At 37.5% G+C, this 19,816-nt stretch overlaps 3 protein-coding genes across 3 annotated transcripts; all 3 read right to left on the reverse strand.

The window, feature by feature from the left end:
- Positions 1 to 562: 562 nt before the first annotated feature.
- Positions 563 to 5,246, reverse strand: polr3f (polymerase (RNA) III (DNA directed) polypeptide F). The gene is made up of 9 exons (XM_026236322.1): positions 5,039 to 5,246; positions 4,741 to 4,858; positions 4,595 to 4,662; positions 3,917 to 3,984; positions 3,700 to 3,812; positions 3,475 to 3,618; positions 3,284 to 3,391; positions 2,833 to 3,024; positions 563 to 942 (listed from the first exon to the last, which is right to left on the reverse strand). Exons 1-9 carry the CDS (start codon positions 5,092 to 5,094, stop codon positions 865 to 867), a joined length of 945 nt encoding a protein of 314 aa, XP_026092107.1. The 5' UTR covers positions 5,095 to 5,246; the 3' UTR covers positions 563 to 864.
- Positions 5,247 to 7,745: 2,499 nt separating this feature from the next.
- LOC113065123 (cysteine-rich protein 2-binding protein-like) lies at positions 7,746 to 14,919 on the reverse strand. The gene is made up of 10 exons (XM_026236321.1): positions 14,656 to 14,919; positions 14,398 to 14,519; positions 14,070 to 14,191; positions 13,796 to 13,977; positions 12,451 to 12,870; positions 11,069 to 11,649; positions 10,855 to 10,988; positions 8,589 to 8,764; positions 8,311 to 8,501; positions 7,746 to 8,232 (listed from the first exon to the last, which is right to left on the reverse strand). Exons 1-10 carry the CDS (start codon positions 14,912 to 14,914, stop codon positions 8,059 to 8,061), a joined length of 2,361 nt encoding a protein of 786 aa, XP_026092106.1. The 5' UTR covers positions 14,915 to 14,919; the 3' UTR covers positions 7,746 to 8,058.
- Positions 14,920 to 15,896: 977 nt separating this feature from the next.
- On the reverse strand, positions 15,897 to 16,703 carry LOC113065125 (protein PET117 homolog, mitochondrial). Its single transcript, XM_026236323.1, has 2 exons — positions 16,519 to 16,703; positions 15,897 to 16,057 (listed from the first exon to the last, which is right to left on the reverse strand). The coding sequence occupies exons 1-2, from the start codon at positions 16,612 to 16,614 to the stop codon at positions 15,905 to 15,907; spliced, it is 249 nt and encodes an 82-aa protein (XP_026092108.1). The 5' UTR covers positions 16,615 to 16,703; the 3' UTR covers positions 15,897 to 15,904.
- Between the last annotated feature and the right edge of the window lie 3,113 nt (positions 16,704 to 19,816).

Consider the following 19,816-nt stretch of genomic DNA (forward strand, 5'->3'; position numbering starts at 1 on the left):
ATATTTTTGTAACGGTGTAAAAGACTTTACTGTCACTTCTGATGAAATGAAAGCATCATTGTGGAATAACTTTATACATTTGAACAGTGTGTGTGATCAATGTAAACTCCAGCACATGCATAATTCAGTATTGCAGGTGTGGGAAAATGCTGGTATTTAAGTGAAAACATCATTTAAAAAAAGGACCAAAATCTTCAGAATCTTTCATATGCAAATATTGAAATATCTTATCAATGATGTTCAAGTCATCATGGCAACCGGGTTGGATCCAACATGCCTTAACATGTAACATATTCTCAATAATTAAATAAAATGTGATGGGGACAAAAAAGTTACATGTGCTGCTGTGCTGCTTTAATGTTCTAATATATATATATATATATATATATATATATATATATATATACACACACACACACACACACACACACACACACACACACACACACACACACACATATATATATATATATATATATATACATATAAGATTCTGCTAAAATATGGATGCAGTGTGTAAAATTATAGAAGTGATTCAAACACATGGTCCAATATGCAGACCACCCATCAACAAATATGAAAACCTTTATTTATCGATATGTTTTTTTTTACATCTTTAAAGACATATCTGTGGGTGAAGAGAAGCAATTAACAAACAAAAAAAGAAAAAGATAAGTCTTATGTGTCCAAATTTCACTGACAACCAGGTGGAAGCTGCTTCTTATTCACTTAATGTAGTTCTGCTCCAGCAATGAAAGTCATTAATGTTCAAAACATAAATAAAAAGATATCTTCAGTTGCATCGAACCGCTGCATGAAAAATACTTTCTCCACAGAGAAAACAAAAGACACCCGGTTGGCTTTTCAGAAATCCAGCCACTCAGCCATGTAAACACAGTTAGATGGAGAGATCTCGCCCCCTTCATGACAGTCATCAAAAACCTACAGAGCAGAGAGTAACTGTTGTTAACTTGGCACATTAAAGGCACACTTCATCCAAAAATTAAAATGACTTTCAGGCCATCCAAGATGTAGATGAGTATGTTCATGGGAACAGTTTTGAAGAAATTTAGCATTACATCAGTTTGGAAAACTCATACAAAGAGTTTTCTTTATTTTCATGACTATGAAGATTGTAGAGTCACACTGAAGGCATCAAGGGCTATTTGAGCAAGAAGGAGAGTGATGGGGAGCTGCGCCAGATGACCTGGCCTCCACAGTCACCGGACCTGAACCCAATCCAGATGGTTTAGGGGTGAGCTGGACCGCAGACAGAAGGCAAAAGGGCCAACAAGTGCTAAGCATCTCTCGGAGAACTCCTTCAAGACTGTTGGAAGATCATTTCAGGTGACGACCTCTTGAAGCTCATCAAGAGAATGCCAAGAGTGTGCAAAGCAGTAATCAAAGCAAAAGGTGGCTACTTTGAAGAACCAAGAATATGACAGATTTTCAGTTGTTTCACACTTTTTTGTTATGTATATAATTCCATATATAATTCCACATGTGTATATTCATAGTTTTGATGCCTTCCTCGTGAATCTACTATTTTCATAGTCATGAAAATAAAGAAAACTCTTTGAATGAGAAGGTGTGTCCAAACTTTTGGTCTGTACTGTATATATGACATGATAATAAGGCCTGAAGTTAGGAAGAACATTTTAAGGGAAAAAATAATAACAAAAAATTACATAATGATTTTTTCCTTCTCAAATCTTGTCTGTGGTTTAAAAACACCCCTGGCCAAACGGGGTGCATCTCTTCCCACTTTGATAATTACTGTAGTTACCATGTTCTGAACATCACATCCTTTCTTTTCTAACCAGATGTAATCTATCTATCTATCTATCTATCTATATATATATATATATGTGTGTGTGTGTGTGTGTGTGTGGCTGAATAAAAATATTTGGACATTTATAAAAATTACATCAACTTAGCACCAACAAGCTTGTTAGCTAGACAGTTAGCATCAGCTAACAATATTTACTTATTTTCAGTACGATGAACATTAATGTCTGTCTACTCGTCTAGTTAATCCAAACAATATACATATGTATAACGTTACTGTCGATAAACAATATAAAAACAGACGTAACATAGGACATTTTAATAAAACTGTTAACATTACGGCAGCGGTGAATTTGAACATGCATGAGTTATTGTATTTAATCTGTGTTGTTTTAAGGTTTTTTTGTTGTTGTTGTTGTTTTTTTACCTAAAATTGATGTGTCTGCATCGTCTGCACTCGAGCATTTCAGTGGGCTTAAATAGATCTCTCTTTACAACGGATTTAGTTCCCAAACAACTGACAGTTTTGACCTAAATATGATTCTCAGTTACAATAATTAATCCAAAATTTCGACATAACTTACTTTTAGCAACATCAGACGCACGCGCGCTCACAAGATCTCCCGGTTCTTACTTCTGGAGACTCGCACTAAACGGTTCATTTGAATCAGTGAGTGGTCGACTCCAGAACAGCTTCAATCGAATCATTCTAATTCGTAAACGAATCGTTTGGTGCGATTTCGATCCGATTTAAAAGTTTATTTTGAAAAGACTCAGTTCATTCATGATGAATCAGACACCGCTTCTGAGTGTCGGAGCACGTGATATAGTGAATAACGATATGTTTTATGAAATGTAGTGAAGTAAAAAGTACGATTTTATACTTTGGAATGTAGTGAAGTAAAAGTAAAAGTTGCTCAAAATAAAACTACTCCAGTAAAGTACAGATACTTGAAAAATGTACTTAAGTACAGTAACGAAGTAAAGCTACTCCGTTACTGTCCACCACTGCCTACTTGTGATTTCAATGCACTAAAAGTTTACCGGGCACAGTCCACATGGAGTTTTGACCAGGCCGGTGGGTTGAATTATGGGATTGACACCCCTGTAGAGCTTCATCTGTCCATCTACACACCCCACTGTCCCCTCTTTAGCAGCGATTATAGTCATCTCCACCTTGCCATCATAGATCAGCGTGTTTAGAATGGTCTCAATGTCCTCCATGGATAAATCCACCTGCAAACAGATATATCATAACTTATTAAACCTATTATGTTCATTAAATTCAGTGGGTTATTGTGATGTTTTCATCAGCTGTTTGGACTCTCATTCTGACGGCACCCATTCACTGCAGAGGATCCATTGGTGAGCAAGTCATGCAATGCTATTTTTCTCAACTCAAATCTACATCTTGGATGGCTTTAAGTTCAGTAAACATTCAGGATATTTCATTTTTTGCCTATTCCTATCCCTTGAAGATATTGTTCACACTCACTTTGCTGATGCCGAGCTCACAGATGTACTTCCACACTTCATGAGAGGTGGCAAATGAGCTGTTTCTTTGCACCATGGGACTCTGCTTACTGTCTCTCGCTGCTTCAGCCTGAAAATACACACATTTATTTTAAACTCAAAGCCTTATATTTTAAAGATCAGAAAGAGGAATGAGAAATATTACATCCCCACCTTACTTTGCAGGAACTTAAAGCACTGTTGGTTGAGAACCTCAACAAACTCGGACTCAAAATCCTGATCGCTGTACCAGGCACCTCCTGTCACAGATCGGTCCGGCTGCAGGTTATACAGCATGTACACCTTCTTCTTAGAGGCCTGGATGGGAAAGAGAGTTTAGTAGGTCTGAAGCTTATTAAACATTTCAAAGGTTTAAATAAGGTTTGGAGATCAGCTCACCGCAACAGACTTCACCGCTTTGATGAGCTTCTTACTCTCGAGATTCTTGAGGATTTTATTGATTTCTGTGAGTGGGAGGTTACTCTTGTATCGGATGTCTCTGCTCCAAATTCCTTTAGAATTCAGAAAAAGCTGTTGATATGAGCTGTCGGGATCAATATTAATTGTGATTTATCGAAAAAAAAAAAAATATGCAAAATGATAAAATGCATCGCACCTTTATTTCCAGCATCTTCTATGATCTGGTAAACTAGCTTTTCTTGGGTATCAGAGCCTTTTACTTTACTGTCAAAAAAAAAAGAAACAGTTATCATTTGAATTTAAATTCTTTGAATTATTTTATTTTAATAACTACTAATTCACTAAATTTGGCATAGTTAGTAAATTATTATTAATTAAAATTCAGATTCAAAGAATTGTATATGTTTTATATATACATATAATCTTTTTTTTTTTATTAAGTTAATTCATATTAATTCACCACATGCATAAATGCACATTAAAGTAATATTCAAATAAAATTTTAAATGTATTTTTAAAAATTCTAATATTAATTAAAATTCAGATTCAAAGAATTGTAATTGTAAATTAATTAAAATCAAGTTATATTCTTATATATAAGTTAATTCATATTAATTCACAACATGGATAAGTTTAGTTGAAGTAATATTCATGTATTTTTAAAATACTAACATACTAATACTAATATTAATTCACTAAATTTGTGCACACATTTAGTGAATTAGTAAAAAGACATAAAGGTGTGTGCAATATTATAAATGCAATTTCAAGTAAAAGTACGTATTTCTTTTTATTAAATCCACTAATTTGTGTGCAAATCATATTATTTGACATTAATTTGTTTGCGCACATTCTTGCATTTAAAGAGACCAACCTTGCAGATTGAGCATCTTTGAGTCGGTATAAAAGGCCATTGCTGTTTTTGAGCAAGTCTAACTGACCCTGAGAACACAAATGAAGAGTCAGACATGAGCATAAAGGCATGTTTCATGCACTGTCAGCTGGAGCGGAGCATCTCACCACAGACAGCAGTCTGTTGATGGCCATGGCCCGCTGCTGCGCCTCAACATGAGGCATGTCATTCTGGATGACCTGGTCTGTGATCCCATGTGGAAACTGCTGACACAACTCTTTTATCCTTCAACACAGGAAACTATCGTTAGTATTTCCATAAACTTAGGTTTATAAATACTTGCAATACACAGAAATGACAGAGTAGCTTTGGTAGTAACTGTAATTGATGCTTTATTCATCCACGCGTCGTCATATGATGTAAACAGGCAAGGCCATGCTTTACGCACGGATGGGCTCCACTCACCTATTCTCGATATCTACAGGGTCCGTGGACTCTTTTTTGACTTTAACTTCTGTCATTGTTCGTCAGGATGGAATTACTTGACGAGAACGCCAAATGTCAATAATATAAATAATACATTCGACGATAAATTTAAGTCAAATGCTGTGTCGAAGTTCAGTCTGCGCTCATGGTCGTTTGATAGGCGGGGAGAGTTCAGAGGTTGCCAGATTGAGTACAATAAAGACGCAATCGGGTTAAAATATAAGGCTACAGTTAGCGACCTCCCTCTTTTGAATAAGAGGATATATTCACATATATTTGTAAATAAACGAGTTTATTTTAATACAACTCCACAAACTCACATCCGCGATTTCTAATGTTTATAACCAAAACAAGCCCAAGATCACTTATAAAAAGCGGACATGGCAACACGGACTAGCACAGTGTGAGGAAAAAAACAAGAAAACTCACAGCGCCATCTACTGCGATGGAGGATGAGAAGAATTACACTTTGGCATATAATTGATAAATCTCTCAAACTTCATAAATTTGGTCATAATTTTTTTTTTTATTATAATTTTTTTTTTGCTAATTAATAACATATCAAGGCCTTATTCTACTTGACCTTATTCTTCTACATCCCTAATCTTACCCAATACCTAAACCTAACAACTACCTTACTAACTATTAATAAGCAGCAAATTAAGAATTTTTTTAAGAGAAATGTTGTAGTTAATAGTTAACAAGTGTTAACTATTCTAATGTGTTACCATATAAATTATATAATAATAAAAATAACACTATTTTTTTTTAAAATTATAAAATGTATTATACAAAATTTATACAAAGTTTTATGCAATCTGTCCCAAAGTTGTGAGGTCATTTTCAACCACAACCAATATATATATATATATATATATATTTTTTACCCATGATAAAGTTTTGTCAGTGAAGATTTTGAGATTAAATATGAAACATGATGGTGAAGAAAACAATCATGACCTCAGATTAAATCATATCACTTGAGAACAGAATATTTTTATTGTGCAACATTTTCAGTCAAGTTAAAAATGTATTTAATTGTGTGTATTTTATTATGTTATTATGTTTTATTAAGTTATTATTTTATTCAAAACTAAATTTTTAAATGACGTTTCCATCTGTGTCATTTCAATAAACCAAATGCTATTAACCCCATACATCATTTGAAATATACTTGAAATATTCAGAAAAATAAAATAAAACCACAGGATTCTCATTTGATGCATGTATATCCAATAGTAGATAAATTGACAAAACTATTATCATATTGCAAATAAATGAGTAAGATGCCTAATTTGCTTTTTGCTATATATATATATATATATATATATATATATATATATATATATATATATATATACACATCCTGTTATACATCCCTTTTCACTTTTTTCTCACTCCCACCAGAACCGGAGCGCAGATGGAGAAGTCCTCATAAAAAACCTGATGAGCACTCAGATATCACGGATCCAGAGAGAGACAGATTTCCTTAGGTGAGCCAAGGACTTTGGGTGAGCTTTCTACGTTTATATTCATTATTCATTAGTTATATTAATATTCATCTTTCTGAAGATGTCCAAAGTGCCAGAGTCATCACCCTTTGGATCCTTTTGCCCGGTTCTGTCTGCACTGTGGAGCACCAGTGGCTCTGAGACTTGCTCAAAGACTGCCCCCTACTGAAGAAGGACAGGTACTACAGATATGACTTCTACAAAATTCAGTGCTAGTCAGATAAGTGATCATTTAACAATAATATGAGTATGTGCTGGGATTTTTCATAGATGGGTCTGTGTGTGCATTGTACGACCGCTCAGTAAAGCCACATGTGTGGTGAGCGAGTCTCCACTGACTCAACAACTACAGCCGCAGGCTAGTCTGAGACTACACGTAAATTATCATCCCTCCTATTAGTCTATTAAATGCTCTTATTAGATCAATTCTTAGATCATTACATCATTCTAGGATAAGCTCATCTGTCACTCTTGTGGGATGGGAAACCCTGCTTATATCAAACACTGTGTCAAGATTTGGCACCTACCCACACTGCCAAAAGCACCAAAAGATTGGTTAAATGACCATGGTGTTGGTGTGCTTGACTGGCCAGCAAACTCCCCAGACCTGAACCCCAGAGAGAATCTATGGGCTATTGTCAAGAGGAAGATGAGAAACAAGACAAAAAAATGCAAATGAGCTGAAGACCACTGTCAAAGAAACTTCAGCCACGCCGAATTGAGGCAGTAATTAAAACAAAAGGAGCCCCTACCAAGTATTGAGTACATGTACAGTAAATTACCATACTTTCCAGGTCTTATGAAGTATTCTAGTTTGTTGAGATAGTGAATTGGTGGGTTTTTGTTCAATGTGAGCCAAAATCATCACAATTAAAAGAACCAAAGACTGAAACTTCTTCAGTCTGTGTGCATTGGATTTAATACACAAATTTCACAAACTGAGCTGAATTACTGAAATAAATGAAGTTTTCCTCAACATTCTAATTTACTGAGATGCACCTGTCTGTGGTGCGGACTCTGCTATTCTTTTACCTTTAGAACTATTTTTAAAAATCTTAATTCATATTGCTATAGTTATGAGGCCGTGTATAACTTTTTTTTAGTTAGTAGCAAACTACCGAACGCACTTTTGACAGAAAATTGTATATAAAAAAATAAGAGCCAACACAATATCAAACATTTCAATACTTAATTAACAGGTTGTGACTTTAATCTGTGCAATTGTGTGAATACAAAAACACTTTTTTTTTAAACTAAGGAAAACTAATATAGTTTATGTGTTCATGATGCAGGAGGAGTTATGCTGGTGTATGTTTACAGAAAAACAAACATTGAACCAAATATAAAACGAATCCTAAGCCTTAAACAGGACATAACACAACAAATACGACACTATATGTGATGACACTAACAAACACTGCCTGACTGGCGTCTGAGTCACATGACGACAAAGTTACACTAATGTACAAAACCCAAAGTGTAGGCTCCTCAGCGGCGCAAGCGCAGGAAGAATGCATGCCTGCACTCTTTGCTGTCCACCGGGTAGTATTTATCATAAAAGTCCAGGATGTACTCCTCTGTCTTGAAGCCGAACTTCTGGTAGAGGAGCATGGCAGGGTTGCTCGCCGATACGTGAAGGGTCACATCCTTTCCCATGCAGGTCTACAGAAAGGAGAAAGGAAGATTCCTGTATCAACCGAAGCTTGTAACCTCGACGTGGCTGATTTATTTCTGACTCACCTGAATGAGATGGTAGATCATGAATGTGGCGATACCAGCTCGCCTCCATTCAGGATGCACCAGCAGGAAAGAGATGTAGGCCTCGTTGTATTTCACATCCGGCACCATGAAGCCAAAACCGATCACAACTTTCTTGTAAAGCACCACCACGCTGAAATCTGGGTACTGGAGGCACTCTGACAGGTCGATACCTGATAAACAGAAGAACGAACGCATGACTCCTACAGAACCTAGTTTCACACCCAAATCTGTGTTTGACAGGATGAAGAGGTGATTACCAGGCCAGAAGATTTCTTGGCACATGGAGTTGACAGAGGGGATGTGATTGGGCCGCACATAGCAATAGTCTAAAGGTGCGTCAGGTTCAGCGACCCAAGACGGGTCCTTCCTGTGAGGATACGCACGGATCTCTGCGAGCAAACGCAGCTTCAGCGGCCGACTCTCATAGTCTCTCCTACACACAATAATACACATTATCAGAAACATATATATGGGTTAACATGGGTGCAGCTTAGTTTTGGTATCTGTGAAAACCTTGGCCATTAAGGATGCACACCTTAAGTTATTTCAAAAGTACAATATTAATACTTTTATTCAGCAAGTATGCATTTCAAATAAATGCATTCTTTTGAACTTTTTTTTAAATGTTTCCTGAACAGCAAATCAGCACATTAGAATGATTTCTGAAGGACCGTGTGACACTGAAAACTTGAGTAATGATGCTGCAAATTCAGCTTTGCATCACAGGAATAAACTACATTTTATAATTATAATAAGGTATTTTACTTGTAATAATATTTCAAAATATTAGTGGTCCTACTGCATTTGTGATCAAATAAATGCAGAGTTTGTGTGCATAAAGGCCCCGATTTACTTCAAGCAAAGTTCGTTTTTGTTCTTCGTTTCGGGGCAAAAAAAAGTATGAAAAGGCTGAGCGACTGTATACTGTTTCCGGACATTCAGACACCCCTGTGCAGCAGGAGGCGGGGTGTAGATTAATGTAAACATGACTCGCGACGTTCGCGCATATCCGCATAAACACAACAACTATGAAATAAAGAAGTGTAGGAAATCTAGGTGTGAGACGGGCACCAATGGTCAGAATATTATAGACAAAAGAAAAATGATTACCGTATTTTCTGAACTATAAGTGGACTATATTTATCAAATTAATTTGACATGAACCAAGAGAAATTAACCAAGAGAAAACATTACCGTCTACAGCCACGAGAGGGCGCTCTATGATGCTCAGTGCTCCTGTAGTCTACACTGAAGACACAGAGCGCCCTCTCGTGGCTGTAGACGGTAATGTTTTTTTTTCCTGGTTCTTGGTTCTAAATAAATGCGACTTATAGTCCAGTGCGACTTCTATATGTTTTTTTCCTCATCATGACGTATTTTTGGACTGATGCGACTTATACTCAGGTGTGACTTATAGTCTGAAAAGTACGGTAGTTCAGAGACAAGTATCATGTTTGCTTTACAAAATAACAATAATCAGTCCTTTATTTGAAGTGTGCGTGGTTCTGCATGGACTGAAGACCCCAATTTCCGTCCCTAGTTGCAAAGTTGTGTGTTTATATTGATTATGTGCTTTGTTTTTGAAAAGGGATTACTGTTGAAAAAAATATCTCCCTATGAAGTGGACTTTGAGCTTTGTAACTTTGCAGATCTTTTTTTATGCTCAAACAGCAACATTACAGACTAAATAAAGTTGAAAAAGTATTTAAAAAATAATGTATATCCCGCCACCAGCAGCGTGGGGGTGTTGTAAAGTTCATTAACAGTATACCGTCCCTCAGCCTTTTCAAACTTCTTTTTGCAACGAAACGAAGAACGAAAACGAACTTCGCTTGAATTATGTCGGGCCCTTTAGGAGCCAAAATTTCCCCAGAAAGTTAGGTGAGATGTTTCGAACTGCTGAAACGAACTTTGTCTCGGCCTGATTTTGTTTGAAAAGACGTCATATCAGTTTGTTCTTCGATTTAGTTTGAAGTATATGGGGCCCTTCTTAGAAAAGAAAACATATACATAAGTATACACACAATTGTTATATGTACAAAATATATTTTAATAATCTTTTTGAATGTTTTGCTCCTGGAAACCACAGATTGTTACAGAAGTTCTTATCTAAACTGACCTGAATGCATACGTTTAAGAAAAAAAAATAACAAGGTAACAGTAAGATTATTAATGTTATATATTCGGATTTTTAACATACAGTAGATGAACACTGCAATGAAAGCACTTCATTAAAAAAAATAGAATAATATTTTATCTATTTATTTGTATTATTTTATCAATGCAATGATTAATTAATGACTCTCTATAATCTGATTGCTCATCAGTTTATGGTTCTTAATTCCTAAAGTAATTAACATTTTTGGAATGTAAAGAAATCCATTTCACAAACCTGAAATATACAGAATTTGCTTCATTTCGGGACAGACTTGCATATTTCAAAAGTGCAAGAAAATCCCTTTTTCCATGCTGCATCAAATCCTAAATTATTAAGATTGAGTAAATGTTCAGATGTTCATGTACCTGATGTAGGGCTTGAGCACTCTGGACGTGTAGGGACTCTTGATGGTCTGATCCATGCAGGCATCAGAACCCATCAGCCTGTGCCAGAATGACACCGTGGACTGATAGAACCCTTTCCTTACGGTCGCTGTTGACTGAGGAGCAAAACAAGACTTTTCATGAGATTCTCAGTAGGAGTTATAATTCATACTGTACATGTTTCCTTCTGGCTTACCTGAAAGCGATCAAGTATACGAAGGTCCTGGCTGGTGGTTCTGTATTTCCCTTCTCCGCTCGTCCTGTGGCTGGCCAAACCCCCTTGTGCCCCATACACGCCCCCCACCAGGCTGAGTGTAGCGCTCACAGCCTGATCCACGTCCAGCAGGGGGAGCCCTCGCTCTCTTTTCGCCTGTCGCACAAGTAGCTTGCGATGCAGTCTTTTGGCCTGTGGCGTGACGGCCAGCGCTTGCGGACACGCCTCCAGCCTGTGGAGCAGCATACGCTCCTCGTAAAGACTGATGAACGTGTAGCGCGGGGCGGGCGAAGACACACAGCCCTCGCCTTTATCCTGGAGAACCTTCCTCCGCTCAATGCCACGCCCCCGTCCCGCTGGCAATAAGCCTTCATCATGGCCCTCGTCTTCCTCACCATCTCTACCCCGCTCTTCGTCTTCACTCTCCAGTTCTTGTTTGATCAGCTCTGCTGGACGTATCTTTTTCCTGACCATGATGGTGCCGGTGGCCAAAGGCATGCTGGGAGGGGGAATATACTCCATCCCGGGGTCGATAACGCCCTCGGCGTCCAATTCTTCATCATCTGGTCGAAGATAACACAATGAACATAATCAACAAACAAAATGCTGTGACAAAGCCTACCTCTCTAAAAAAAAATTCTGTTTATTACCAAATATTAATAAATGATCAATATATAAAACCATACAGACAGGATACCGTATTTATAAGTCGCACCTAAGTATAAGTCGCATCAGTCCAAAAATACGTCATGATGAGAAAAAAAAAACATAAGTCGCACTGGACTATAAGTCACATTTATTTAGATCCAAGAACCAAGAGAAAACATTACCGTCTACACCTTCGAGAGGGCGCTCTATGTTTTCAGTGTAGACTACAGGAGAACTGAGCAGCATAGAGCGCCCTCTGGCGGCTGGAGACGGTAATGTTTTCTCTTGGTTCATGTAAAATTAATTTTGATAAATAAGTCGCACCTGAATATAAGTCGCAGGACCAGCCAAACTATGAAAAAAAGTGCGACTTATAGTCCGGAAAATACGGTAGTTGGAGTGGTTACAAGTAGGGCTAGGCGATATATCTAACGATATGATCATGCTCATCTAGTCAGTAAATCTGGTTAGTGATTAGCGCTAAATCACCATCACCTGCTTTCAAATGGAGCGGCATTTAATAGACAGAGCCATAGATCACTGACAAGCTACGCAATATCGCGTTCATATTGCGTATTCATCGAAGCCTTCTGTGGCTGGCTGCGTAAACCTTTGTCCCTCATGGTAAGTCTATGGCATCTTTTTGTCAGCATCTTATCAGGCGTCTAACATGTCATAAACAGCTGTTCGCTCAGTTAGCAAGTGCAGCAACTCACCGTGGAACAGAGCCTGAGGAGGCATGACATCTGGGATGAGATCGGCTTCTGACAGCAGACTGGGCGTGGCAGAGTGTGAGGCGGGCGTTCCAGGGGCGGAGAAGTCAGGCGACGGGGAGGGGGAGGGAGAGGTGAGCGGGGTTCTGTCAGAGGAGCTGAGAGAGGAAAAGTCAATGACTTCACCCTTCTCCAGATACGGCTCCGACCGCCGCACACGACTGCCCAGTTTGACAGGTGTGGATGAGGCACTGCGGTCTAGGAACCCGGCCGCCTCCTTCTGCGCACGCCGGATCTCTTTAGCCTCCTGTGTTCGGGAACGCTTTTCTTTCAGCTGCATGGCGTTCTCCACTGGGTTCCTACTTCCACGCTTCCGCAAACCCTCCACGGTGATTATGGGGTCCAGGGACGGCTTTGACACAGCTGGAGAAACAGCATGTAGATCCAAAAATGTTATAAAGAGGAAAAATTACAGCATTACAAAAATGCATTTACATATTAAATCACTGATACCAATAAGCCATGTTATCACGTTTAAACGATGGCTTCGATCCACATTATTTTTAATGTAAGAGCGGACGGGGCCATTTTTAGCTTAAATGAATGTGTAAGCTGCATGAAAACAGTCCGTTATCCATTTTAATAATGCAAACTGTTATTTGATATCATATAATTTAAAAAGGTATTCTCATAATCATAAACACCCTGGTTTGTAGCGCAAATGGTTTTACCATTTACTGCATTTTGTTATTCTTCTAGTTATTTACCAATAGCGGCTACTAAAATGAAAATCTCACATAGTCACTACTACTTCTACCGTATTTTCCGCACTATACGTCACACTTTTTTTCATAGTTTGGCTGGTCCTGCGACTTATAGTCAGGTGCAACTTATTTATCAAAATTAATTTAACATGAACCGAGATAAATGAACCCAGAGAAAACATTACCATCTACAGCCATGAGACGGTGCTCTATGCTTCTCACTGCTCCTGTAGTCTACACTGAAAACATAGAGCGCCCTCTCGTGGCTGTAGACGGTAATGTTTTCTCTTGGTTCTAAATAAATGTGACTTATAGTCCAGTGCAACTTATATATGTTTTTTCCTCGTCATGATGTATTTTCGGACTTATGCGACTTATACTCAGGTGCGACTTATAGTCCGAAAAATACGGGTAGTTTATTGAAAGAAATTTGAGCAGCAATCAATCAACAATTAGCCTCACACACCTGAAGGTAATCAATATGTTTGTCACAATATGTAAAAAGAAAAAAAACGATCTTTCGCTACTTCTGTTATGACGAATTTTTTAAATAAACCTACAGTATATCAGTTAACTACTATTACCTTTAGCTTTGAGTGAAGCCGCAGAGCTTTTCTCCCCCTCGGGCCGTAGAGTAGGTGGCCTGTTCTGAACTAGCTTCCACCAGCCGGGTTCTCCGAACTCCTGCGCTCCCGAACGGAAAAACGTTGGGCTGCCGACAGACAGACACCCAGCCACGGTGCTCCACCATGTGGACGTCTTTTTTCTGAGCGTTTAATCATAAAAAGTAAAGATATTTCTCTTTTAGAATCAGGTTGGAGTGATTCAAAATATAAGGTTTTTGATTCTCAATCTCACCTGGAACCAAGCAGGAACGTCCAGTGCCGACTAATAAAAGCACAAATATCTTCCTTCCATCTGAAGTAACCTTGTCGTCCGGTGCCCTCTAAAGACAGGTTATACATGGCCAACATCACCACCTATAAACATAATATCAAACAATTCAGAGACAGAATTGCATCACATCTCATTAGAATTGATTATCAGATTTGTATTTAAAGTAATGTTGCATAAGTCTACACAAGCAATTTATATTTGAGAACAGACTCGGAAATGTTCTTTCAGATACTTTAGTCTTGCTAACTGAATATGGTTTCATTTATTTGAGTTGCTCCAGATTGTGTACCTGCTGCCAGGTCAGCCTCATCCTCTCAAAGCTCTCCTTCCGGTCTTCGGCGCAGTCCGAGCAGGTGAACTTGAAAAAGTTGTCTCCTTTCAGATAGCTCGGCTGCTCTCCACGCAGCTGGGCTGAACCACACGAGGAGAAAGAAAAGAAAGACAGCTCTGAGACAAGCACTGTTTCAGATGAGTCTTTATTGAGTGAACGAATGCATCACGAGTCACACGTGTCAGATGTGTCGCCCCCTTTCGTTGGTCGTCTCACCGGCCGGGATCCATTTGTGGCACTTGTCGCAGTAGAACGACATGTCTTCGTTCCAGCTTCCCTCCCCGTCCTCCCCGATGTCGCTGTTCAGAGAGTCTCCGCTCTGGTCGTGAGACAGATCCACGGACGTCTGGTCCTCCGATTCCACAATGAGCAGAGTTTCTCCCTCCACCTCACCCTCCTCCAGACCCTCAGAGGCTGACGTGCACATGGTCTCTTCGTCCTGGGACGCGAGACTCCTCTGGTCCCCTGCGTCCATTTTTTAATCTAAAGAATAAGAGGAAGTGATTAGATACAGTTTGACAGACGCTTGGGACAGCTGACAGAATAATCACAATCATTTTTAGGTTTTGATGAGCATTCGAAATGTATTACTGTGATCAAAGTTGAATTTTCAGCATCATTACTCTAGTCTTCAGTGTCACATGATCCTTCAGAAATCATTCAGAATTGCTGATTTATTATCAGTGTTGGTATCATTTGTTTTGCTACTAAATATTTTTTTGGAACCTGTGATTTTCTTTGGTGAATAAAAGTTAAAAAGATCAGCATTTATTCAAAATATAAATATTTTCTAACAATGCAAGTTTTTACTTTCTTTTTAATTGAACATATCTTTGATGAATAAAAGTATTAATTTCTTTCAAAAATAGAACAGTGTTGTACAGTTACAAAATATTTCGATTTTGAATAAATGCTGCTCCTTTTATTCATCAAAGAATCCCGAAAAAGCATCACAGGCTCCAAAAAAATATTAAACCGCAAAACAATTGATTCCAACATTGATAATAAATCAGTATATCAAAATGATTTCTGAAGGATCATGTGACACTGAAGACTGGAGTTATGATGCTGAAAAATCAACTTTGCATCAGAATTTTTTTTATTTTTATAAAATATATTAAAGTATATTGTAATAGAAAACAGTTATTCAAATTTGTAATAATATTTCAAAATTTTTCTCTTTTTTTTTCTTCAGTTTTTGATTTAAAAAAATGCAGCCATTATATATTTTTTTTTTTATTCTGACTTATCCCAAACTCTTGAACGGCAGTGAGTGTACGTTTTCTGTGTATATTCTGTCGATCAGTATCCACAGTTTACCATTGTGGAAATTGTAACCACGGTATTTCAGTGGCGACTCTTATTAAAACATTGCTGAAATCGTGAGAGAACCTGAGTAACAGTTATAGAACTTCAAATTAGCAGAAAATAATAATAATTTGTTGTAGCAGTCTACCTAGTCTGTTTATGGATTGTGTGGTGGCGCGCTTTCAGCCTCTCGTCCGTCGCGCTCGCTCACGAGCTGTCTGGTCAGTTGGATCTGCTCGTCGAGAGCGCGCAGGTTCTCGCGCTTGCGCTCCGCGCGCTCCAGATCCCGCAGAACTCCCTCGCGCAGCCTCTGCGAATGTGACAGACGTGCGGTTACAAATAAACACTCCACATTTTATGCTACTCGGATGTGATATTTTAATGTAATATCAAAGGTACAGCTAATGGTAAGTTTATAAAACACCAAAACGGTATTTGTTATATAACGGCAGCTTAAACACACGTACTAAATGCAAAAAACAACTGCCAAAGTTCAAATAAAGTAGTTCTCCGTACAAAACAAATGATCCAAAATATCTGTAACTACTAACTGCCGTTAATATATGGAAAGTATGTTTTTTGTACTTAATGCATTAGATAAAAAAGCGAAACAGATTTATCTTTCACATCTCGACTTGTTTCCATACATACTATACTATACATACATCCATACTATACACTACAGGAAACAAGAATGAATACATGAATAACAGAGCCTCATATGATAAAGGCATGGTGTTCATATGGCTAGCAGGGCAAGCGTGTTTTTACCTGCCTGTCCCAGTTCTGCTTGATATGAACTCCTGCGACGGTGCTGATAGTGAGCACTATCGACAACCCCAGGACCACCTTAGAGGCCGTGGACATTGTTTTTGAGCATTACTGAAAAATGTTTAATACAGCAGGATCATAAAAGGCTAGTGCACTTTGGAAACAGAATGGAGTGGATTCTTTTGTGGTGGCTTCAATAGGATGTCAGGTGTTTCACTGCCGCCTACCGGTCAGGAGGTAGTGCGCATGCGCAGGGCTATACTGTCATCTTTTGATAATTGCTTGCTTTGATTTTCAATGTATAGTGGGATCTATCATATTCCAGTTCATACGTGACCCAATATTATTATGCATCTCATTGTCGCAACATATTAACATATTAGCGAAAATGTTAATAAAAGACACACTGTACATGCTGCATACTTACTAAATATGATAATGTGCTATTCCTAGTACTGTTGATTGCAGTGACCGAATTTGACTGTTGTTGCAACATATTTAATACTTTCAGTCTAGTCCAACATGCTTATCAACTCGATGGGGTTATTTCATCAATTCAAAAATACAATTTCTGGTGTAAAGACTGATTGCTTATTGATATGTCAACAAAAATCAGTAAGAAGGCAAAGCAAAGATGTTGTTTTGTTGAATAACATCTTTGCATCCTCACCAAGTCACTAAGTTTTAAAACTTAAACACAAGATTTTTTTATTTTATTCTTTACTTCCTCTTGCCTCAAGTCTGAATCCACGTAAAGAGTCAAAATTTATTAATTAAATACAGTTTAAATTGAATTAAATTCAGCTGTGTATTTCTTAAATTAAATTTAAAAATGTATGTATTTTATATTTTGTAAAAAAAAAAAAAAAAATATATATATATATATATATATATATATATATATATATATATATATATATATATATATATATATATATATATTATCATGCATTGATCTTTGGTGTAGGATTTACTTTGAAATAAATATTTAGAAATTTTTACAAAGAAATAACAAGCAACACTGAATTAAACATGATTTTTTGGGGGGGCATAAATTGCATTTTCTTGTAAATAATCCTTTTATTTGCACCATCAAGAAATAATTTTATAGTGCATTGAAATAACTTTTCAGAATGCTCTTATTTACCTTTTAGAATGTTTTATAAAATGGATTTAAAATCGAAACGTTTATCTGAAAACAATGTTGATGTTCTGCACAATTAAAGCCTGGAATGATAGCGGTGTTTTTTGTTTTGACATCAACAGTAATTTCTGTAAGCTCAGTTTAAAGAAATGTCCAATCAATTTTTATGAAATAAAATAGGCATAATTGTTATATTCTTTATGTAAATCATTTAGCAGACTCTTTTATCCAAAGCTACTTACAAATGAGAACAATAGAAGCCATCAGACCAACAAGAGAACAACAACACTATACAAGTGCCATGACCAGTCTCAGTTAGTCTAGTATTGAACGCCTAGCCAGGTTTATTTTTTTATTTATTTTTTTATGAAAAGACAAGAAAAGGAAAAGTGCTAGCATACCCACAATGCAAGTGTCACTAGAGTCAATTGTTGTACTGTGGAGAATATGTATGTGTCTGTGCGATGAGTTGGGTTAGAAGGATGAACATGCACATCTGGTGTTTGGAGTTGCTCCGCTGCATGTCCTGTGGGGTTGTAATAAAGGTTTGTTTGATGGAACACCCCTCGTCAGTGACGGCTAAAGCAAACATCCAGTGTACTCCACAGCTCTGTAATTGTATTTACCACTGCTGGCAGATGTGGTTGTTCCCAAAGACCATAAACCGCTTGGGTTCAAACTGGGAAATTGGAGTCAAGCAGATATGTTGCCTTGAGACTTTCAATTTGCATGTTGGCGGTGAATAAAGGGAATGTTATCTCTGAAAGGCTGTCATCTGTATTAGCACATCATTATCACCAGGAACAAGTATTTTGGCGTATGGTTCCTGTGTCCATCTTTAATTTTTTTCAGTATTATCTCATGCCTTTTTGATGTGCCGTCCAATCAACACACCTTGGAAGCGGACTTATCAGCTGGCGTCCTGTAATAAGACATCAGGATGTCTCAGTACTAAGTAAACTGATTCCCTGGCTGTTTGTTGATCTGTAGACTGTCCTTTTCTTCATCAGGTCTGGAAACGAAGTGTGAATGGCTTCCCTCCAGATGAGCGACAATGTTTTACCTGGCCTCGCTTTAAACAGGTTCCGAGAAAAATAAAGATTCTGTGTTAGTGCGAGTGGGTGGATTTGTATAATGTTGACAGTGTTTTAGAAGTATCTCCAAAAGTTCAATGACCTTTGGAGCGAAGCTTTAGGGGAACATGGACTGATGCAAGGTTTAAATGGAGGCAGGCTGAATAAAACCTCTAAAATGTTCTTGTTAGAAGAGTTTGCATCATTTTGTAGATTATTTGGTGTACTCAATTACATATTATGTGTATAGATGCAGTACATGCAAAGGAAAATACAATCTTAGAGTAACGTCACTGCAATTTTATCTCACTTTTCACACTTTCATTTTGTCACAATTGCAAATTTATCTAAACTGACTGTGGCTTTATTTTGCCTAATTGAATCTATTTCTCAAAATTGTAAGTATTTCTCTTAAATTCTGACTTTTCGCTAATTGCACATTTTGCTAATTGCACATAATTTTCATGTTATAGTATGCCTCATAATGTGTCTATATAAGGCCTCCATACTTAAAAAGTAATTGCATGTCTCATCAACAAGATACATGTTTCAAGCTGACATTCACCTGTAGGCTGAGTTGCACACTTAAGTTCTCAATCTTAGGGGATTGTTAAGATATTTAACTCAATAATGGTTGCATCTCAGCAAGCACCACTTACAATAATCACACAAACATTACAAATTCAGTATAAATTTGTTAGCAAAGGCTTTAATCATTAGAAAACAGAGCAGCGAACGACCCTGCTTGTTTAGGCTACTCAATAAATAACGGGTCAAGCATGCATTTTCGGAGTGGCTTCAGTCAATTATTTCTCATCTTCACCACATATACAGCACAACCTAACCTAACAAACAGTAGCACAACACAATTAGACTCTCTTCGCACAAATGTGAACTATTGATCTTTGTGACATTTCTTTGCCCTTAGTGTAAACTGTAGCTATCACAGATTACTGGAAGTCTTCAGAGCTAATAATTACATCACCTACACACATTTGAGAGGAACATGTTGTCATTTAAGCTTTATTGACGCTGATAGGGGAAAGATAATGGTTTTTGCAATTGCTAGCAAACATGTTTC

This window comes from Carassius auratus, chromosome 47 (genome assembly GCF_003368295.1).
Source record: "Carassius auratus strain Wakin chromosome 47, ASM336829v1, whole genome shotgun sequence".
Lineage (NCBI taxonomy): Eukaryota > Metazoa > Chordata > Actinopteri > Cypriniformes > Cyprinidae > Carassius > Carassius auratus.